The following is a 7,364-nucleotide window of genomic DNA, read 5'->3' as shown; positions in this document are numbered from 1 at the left end:
ACCCCATTCACATTCTCACCTCTATTTATGAATATGTCTTTACTCCTTCCCCACTAACTGTACTATCAACTTCCTGGGCAAGAGCTATGATGCCTGACTTATCTGTGTATCTCTAATATCTGCATCCCCGCCAGGGCCTGGCAGGCTTACAGTAGACCCTGAATAAATGTTGGATGAATAAGGGAGAATACATGTCTGTATTTGCTTTTTGAGTGTTGCCTATGTGTGTGTGACTGTAGTGAGTCCAAGTTTTCATGCACTTCTCAGTGTCTAGTCGTGTGTGTGACGAGGGCTTGTTTCCAGGTGTGTCAGATGGTGACTGAGTGTGGGACTCTATCTCTGACAGTTTGTGTCTGTTTCTGAGAAAAGTGCATGTCTGCGTGGGTCTGTCTGTGACAGCGCATCTGTGGTTTCTTTCTGATGGAGTGGATGTCCGTTTGTATTCCTGTGACAGATTCTGGGTAGCTATTTCTGGACAGTTTCAGTGACAATGCTGCATGTCTGCTGGTGTGTGTGTATATGTGACTGGGTCTGTCCATGTCTGTGTTTGTGACACTGCCCATCTATGTGGCTCAGTCACGAGTACATGTTGGCCTTTGGAGCGATGCATGTGTGTCTTTGGAGCATCTGTGTGTCTTCCTGTGACAGACTCTGGGTCTCTCATTTCTGGGACAGTACAAGTCTTTCTGTGACAGTGCATCTCTGACAGTGCCAGCATCTGTGACAAGTTCTGGTGGTGTGTCTGACAAGGACATTTCTGTGTCATTGTCACATGGCAGTGTAGGTGTATGTGAATCTCTCTGGAATGCCTGTCTTTTTGTAACTGTATCTCTGGGTGTCATTCTGGGACATAACTTTTTCTGGCAGCATGCCTGCCTGACAGTAGATGTGTCTCTGTGACGGTGCATATCTGCATGTGTGTCTAGGACAAGTTTACATGAATGTGTCTGACAGTACATATGTGTGTATCTCATATGGTACTTCTGTGTGTGTGTCTTGGAGTGCATGTCTGCCTGCAGCGTGAGGCCTATTTTTCCCAAATTTGTGACTGAGGATATTTTAGCTCTGCGAGCTCTCTGTTTCTCTCTCATCTGGAGGCACACCCCCAAACCACCACCACTCTGGCTTGCTCCCACCCCCTGCCGTTCCAGATTCTAGACCTGCTGACTGGGCTCACGGCCAGATTTAGCCAGGTCTGTCTAGGTTACGGGCTCCAGAAACACCCCACAGGCCGCTGCCTCCAGGCGTGGGAACGCTGCCTTTGACCAGCGCATCCTCCGCGGTGGTGGTTAGGGGGGTTACCCCTCCCTGGCAGCTGGACAGGTTCTTCCAGGATTCTCAGCTTCAGTTTTGGGTCGGAGGCCGCCGGTCGCCTAGAGGGCTCTGGTCCTGGGTGAGGAGCACTCCTAGGAGAGAGGGTCCAAGCCACAGGCCCAGATTCTTAGAAGCCAGGCCTGGCGTTATCTCCGCGCTAATCTCGAGGCAGTGGCGGCAAACCAACTTCCTAGGAAAGGAGGCGGTGCAGTTATTTTTTTAAGTTTATATCTATATATACACACATGCACACACATATATAAAAACAACCCCGCGCAACAACCAAAACAAATGCGGTTGCTGCAAAGGGATTCCCAGAACCAGCTTCCTCTTCGCCCGCCCCCCTCGTTTGCATGCAGGCCCCGCCCCCGCGGAAGATCCGGGGATGTATTTGCATAAGGGGGTACTTGAAGCGTTGAGGGTGGTATGCAAATAGGGACTGGCTCCGATTGGCTGGGGGACAGCAGGTGCCTCGTCCGGATTGATCAAAGCCAAGTAGGCGGGGCTGTCGCCCGGGGCGACTCTCTCGGGAGGCGCGTGCCCCGGCTCAGTAGCGTTGGGGCTGGCGCGCGCGGCGAATCTTAACATTGCGCCGTTTGCAGGCGCTTCTGGGCCACCAGTTTCCCTACCTTCCACCCTGGCGCCCCCCAGTCCTGGCTCCCCGGCCTCGCTGCCCCGGGCGTCCACGCCCTGCGGGCTCAGCGGGCTCAGCGGGCTCAATCTGCGCAGCGCCTCCTCCATGTTGACCAAGCCTCTGCAGGGGCTCCCGGTGGCCCCCGTGACCCCCACGACGCCGCCAGGTGAGCGAGGCTCCCCTACCGCGACTAGGCCAGGAGGGCTGAAGTGGTTGAGGGCTGCGCGAAGGGAGGGGAAGAGGGGAGAGGGTCGCGGCCGGGCTTAGCACGCCGCCACCCTGAATTCCTCGTCTCCGCCTGCGTAGGAGGCAAGGATCGGGAAGCGTTCGAGGCCGAGTACCGACTCGGCCCCCTCCTGGGTAAGGGCGGCTTTGGCACCGTCTTCGCAGGACATCGCGTCACAGATCGACTCCAGGTATTCACCACGAGGGTCTTGGGAGGATCAGGTGTGCGCATGGCGGAGGCGGGAGTCCCGGGGCTGGGATGCTAATTGACCAGGGAATGAGCTTACAATGGTGTGTGTGGTAGGGTCATGAGGACCAGGATCCGGGTTGCTGGGGGTGTTCGAGGGTGCACGCGCGCGTGCGCGCGCGCGCGTATGTGTGTGTGTGTGTGTGTGTGGCGGTCCAGGTGGGTATGTGGGGGATAGGGGGGTTCAGGGCAGGGCGTCTGGAGGTACAAAGAGTGAGACGGGGGAGTGCGGGTCATGAGGTCTCTAGACCCTGGGATTCGGGGAATGTGTTTATGTGTGAGAAGACGGGGACCTAGAGCTGAGATTTTGGGGATTTTGGAGGCAGGTGTCGAGTGTGGAGTCGAGAGGCCCAGGACCCCGATACAGAGTTGGGGTGTCCTGGAGCTGGATGGGAAGATCGAGGGCTTGGGGTGTTTAGGAAATTCGGAACTCAGGACCTGGAGTCCTGAGTGAGGGGTCCTGAAGCCTGAGAAGGGAGAGCCCAGGGCCAATGATGGTGAGAGAGGTGAACTTGGTTCTGGAGATTTGGAGGGCAGGGGAGAAGCCCCAGCTCATTTTGGGTTGGGTGTGGTGTGGTTAGGACCAGAAAGACTAGGGTGAGGGTCAAGACTGGGAGGGGCCTGGGGGGGTTATCTGCTGGCCCCCTCACCTCAGCCCTCCTCTCCAGGTGGCCATCAAAGTGATTCCCCGGAATCGTGTGCTGGGCTGGTCCCCCTTGGTGAGTATCTTTGGAGTCCTTCCCGACCTGGCGACGCCATTTCTGGCGATGGACTCACCCCCTTGCCTTTCTACGCTTGTATGACTCCTTGGGCCCTGTAACGGTGAGAACACTCCTACCAGCCCATGTTTATTCCCCTGTGGTGCCATCCACACCTCCATGCAGTTCTGACTCACCCCAATTCCCCTAGAGCCCTGGATTCTCCCCTCCGACCCCCCTTTCTCATCTTCCCTCCAAACGCTGCCTCAGGGGCTGCCCGCAGGGCATGCTGGTGGGGAAAGGGGGGCAGAGGTCACTGGTTGCCATGGTGACGGTGGCTGCTTCTCTTCTGCCGTTGGAGCGCTAACGGACAACAGGGCGGGTCTGGGCAAGTTGTAGAGGCGGGAGCGCCCCCTGGCGGCCTCTGGGAAGCCTGCGCCTGCGCAGCCTGTGAGACTCAGAGGGAGACACTGCGCCTGCGCAAGCGGCATTTTCATCACCGTGAGAAAACCTGTCTGAGGCTGTGCAAGTCAGTGGCCTGGCCAGGAGAGGGCCCCACCTCAGGCAGGAAGGCGGCTTCTGGCAGTCTCTGTGCCCGTGCAGGGCTTCTAGAGTGGGGCTGCTTTTGTGGCCAGTAACATTTATTATGCCTTTTATTGAGCACCAACTGAATGTCACAGCCATTGCTTCATTGTAAAAGCTTACAGTGTTCCAAGTCTCACTAAATACTTTCAGTCAGCATGGTTCTAGGTGCTTGGTGACAGTGACAAAATATCATATGACAGCATTATTGAGTTCTTACTTTGTGCCAGTACCTTTGCAATTAATAACTTTCAGCTATTTAACAAATGTATATTGAGCATCTGCTGTGTGCCAGGCACAGTTCTAGGCACTTGGCAAAATATTAGATTTATTGAGAGCTCATTTTATGCTAGGTCCTTTTCTACTAGTTGTTTTCACCTATTTAAAAAATATATATTGAGCCCTACCCTGTTACCCAACACTGTTGTTAGCGCTTGAGCTGTGTCAGTGAACAAAACAGACAAACCATTACACGGTAATATTATTTATTGAGTGCTAACTCTGTGCCAGACTCTGCTATAAAGTGCTTTTATCTATTTAACAAACATTAATTGAGCACCTGCTGTGTGTAAAGTACTCTTCTCTCTCTGGAGATGTCATTGAACAAAACAGATAAAATATTACACAGTACTGTTCATCAGTTGCTGCTTCTGCTGAAGACCTTTTGTTAAGCACCACTTTCATTTATTCTTCAAGTATTTACTGAGCTCCTATGTGCATAGGCATGAGCATAGGCTTTTGGCTCAATTCACCTTCCCAATGGCCGTGTGAGTTTAAGCCCTTAAGACCAGGAAACTGAGGCCCAGGGAGGAAAGTGGATTGCTCAAGGCCACACAGTCAGGAGGCTGAGGGGCTCTGATTTAAGTTCCGGTGAGAAGTCAGCCTGAGAGCTGCTGGCCTGATGTGTGTTCTCTTTTCTCTCCCTGCTTCCCCCCACAGTCAGACTCAGTCACATGCCCACTAGAAGTGGCTCTGCTGTGGAAGGTGGGTGCAGGTGGTGGACACCCTGGTGTGATTCGCCTGCTTGACTGGTTTGAGACACCAGAGGGCTTCATGTTGGTCCTTGAGCGGCCTTTGCCCGCCCAGGATCTCTTTGACTACATCACAGAGCAGGGCCCGTTGGGTGAAGGCCGAAGCCGCTGCCTCTTTGCCCAGGTAGTGGCAGCCGTTCGGCACTGCCACGCCCGTGGAGTTGTCCATCGTGACATCAAGGACGAGAACATCCTGATGGACCTCCGCCGGGGCTGTGCCAAACTCATCGATTTTGGTTCTGGTGCCCTGCTTCACGATGAACCCTACACTGACTTTGATGGTAAGCCTTCCCTAAATCTCAGTGGGGAGATTTTTTTACCCTTTATCTTTATGACCTCTTGACCTTTGACCTCCAGTGCTAAGGTGTCCTGTAACCCTTGATCTATAATACACCTTTATAAGCTTCTCGATTTTTAACATTGAGGACTCTCAAGCCTTGCCCCCTGATAAAGTCCATCTTCTGACAGTGCCCTGACCTTGTTCTGGGCTCTTACTCTGCTGAGGGGATCCTGTTATTATCCTGAGTGTTCTTTTTCTGGGAAGGGGATCCTACTTTTAAGTGCTTTAATCTGTTGAGGGTAATCTGCTGTTATCTTAACTGCTCTTTTTCTGGTGATGAGATCCTGCTGTTCTATTTAAAGAGCTCCTATTCTGGTAAGGGGACCCTGCTCATACAGTGAGTTACTTAATTCTGGTGAGGGGAGCCTACTTTCTGGGGAGGGTGGGGTGGGAAGAAGGACATTATCAGAGAGTGGTCTAACCTCTGGCTTGTGTTCAGGGACAAGGGTGTACAGCCCCCCGGAGTGGATCTCTCATCACCAGTACCACGCGCTCCCAGCCACTGTCTGGTCACTCGGTATCCTCCTCTATGACATGGTGTGTGGGGACATTCCCTTCGAGAGGGACCAGGAGATTCTGGAGGCTGAGCTCCACTTCCCTGCCCATGTCTCCCCAGGTGAGGCCCTCACTGGCCCCAGCCCAGTGGACTCCGTCCCTCCCAGGGACTGGTGCCCGCAACCTACTGCTAATCTCCTGTGTGCTTCTGCTCTGCAGACTGCTGTGCCCTAATCCGCCGGTGCCTGGCCCCCAAGCCCTCTGCCCGACCCTCACTGGAGGAGATCCTGCTGGACCCCTGGATGCAGACACCAGCCGAGGATGCACCCCTCAATGCCCCCAAAGGAGGTCCCACCCCTTTGGCCTGGTCCCTGCTGCCCTAGTCCTGGCCAGGCCCCCACTAGTTGGAATAGCCATCCCACGGCCATGCCACAGGGATAGATGGACATATGTTGATCTGGTTTTACAGGTCACTAAAAATTCAGTGTTACTAGGGTCAGAGATTGGGGATCAAAGGTCAGAAGACATAAGCCAGGTCTGCCCAGTCCCCATCCCAATCCTGCTAAGGAGCCTTCCTCCCAGAATTTATGGTTTCTTATTCTGGAGAGGGGACTTCCTTCCTTCTCATTTTGCTAAGGGTGTTTATTTGGTTGAAGTTACTTTTGTTCTGAGCCCCAGGACACTTATTCTGATGATTTGTAACCCCTATACTGGCACCTCCTGCCACCACCACACAAACTTAGTTGAAATGCTCTCACTTGGGCAAGGGTGCTTTCCTTCCAATACCCTAGCAGCTCTTATTAGCAAAGGGACCCTTTCCCCAAGCCCAGGGTCTCATATTCAGTGAAGCTGCTTGCCTACCTCAGCCCAGGGTTGCTTATTCTGGGGGAGGTAATGCCCTATTGTTATCCTGGGGTTATTAGTGGTTTTTTTTCTTTTTCTTTTTTTTGGTGAGGGGACCCTACTCTGTTATCCCAAGTGCTCTTATTCTGGTGAAGAGAACCCTACTTCCATGATTTGGGAAGAAATGGGAGATGGACACCACCAGAGTCCACTAGGATGGGGTGGATGGTTTTTTGAGGGATGGGGTGGGGGAAATAAGTCTTGTTGTTTGTTCTCCTGGGGCCCTCCCTCTCCACCTTTTTCAATTCTTGCTGCCTCCTTCTGAGCCAGGATTGTCCAGTTGCTGAAATGTAAATACTTATGTATTAGGCGGAGGGGAGCTCCAACTGTGTCCTCCTCTCCCTTCTCCCTCTGCCTGGGTTATTTAAAAAGCCATGTGTGGAAACTCACTATTTAATAAATGTAATAGAATCAGAAGCGACTGGCCATTTGTAGATGCAGCAAGGAAACCCACTATTTAATAAACGTAATAGAATCACAAGTGACTGGCTGTTTGTAGATGTTGTGGGGCATTTGTGTATGCTGAGCCAAGAGGGAGATGAACTGGATCTCCTCTGCCTTCAGGAAGCCTCAGTCTTGTGGTGCCATCCTAAAGATGTTTTATCGGTTCATTTCAGCAGGACCACAAAGAAAAACTGTTGACCACTCCCCTCCCCCCAGCTCTTATGTAGCACCCAGTATGTGCAGAAGGGCTCTGTTGGAGAAATATTGTAGACCTTGAGGATGTTTGGACACATCCCCAAATCAAAGGTGGCCAGCTCGGAGGCAGAAAAAACTCCTCCTTTCCCCTGATCCCAGGGGAGGAAATAAATCGCTTCCCCATGGGGAAGAAGAGCCTTCTCAAGGCACCGGTGAGGGTGGGTCCGGGTTGAGCGCTGACAGGAATCTCTCCAGC

The 7,364-nt window shown here is 53.0% G+C and overlaps 1 protein-coding gene across 1 annotated transcript; it reads left to right on the top strand.

The window, feature by feature from the left end:
• The first annotated feature begins 27 nt into the window (after positions 1-27).
• PIM2 (Pim-2 proto-oncogene, serine/threonine kinase) lies at positions 28-6,950 on the top strand. The gene is made up of 6 exons (XM_001494037.7): positions 28-2,114; positions 2,255-2,364; positions 3,089-3,139; positions 4,640-5,012; positions 5,511-5,687; positions 5,786-6,950. The coding sequence occupies exons 1-6, from the start codon at positions 2,054-2,056 to the stop codon at positions 5,947-5,949; spliced, it is 936 nt and encodes a 311-aa protein (XP_001494087.5). The 5' UTR covers positions 28-2,053; the 3' UTR covers positions 5,950-6,950.
• Positions 6,951-7,364: the final 414 nt, after the last annotated feature.

The sequence above is a fragment of the Equus caballus genome, chromosome X (genome assembly GCF_041296265.1).
Source record: "Equus caballus isolate H_3958 breed thoroughbred chromosome X, TB-T2T, whole genome shotgun sequence".
In the NCBI taxonomy this organism is placed as follows: domain Eukaryota; kingdom Metazoa; phylum Chordata; class Mammalia; order Perissodactyla; family Equidae; genus Equus; species Equus caballus.
Note: the sequence above shows the minus strand (reverse complement) of the source record. Positions and strands in the feature narration are given on the sequence as shown.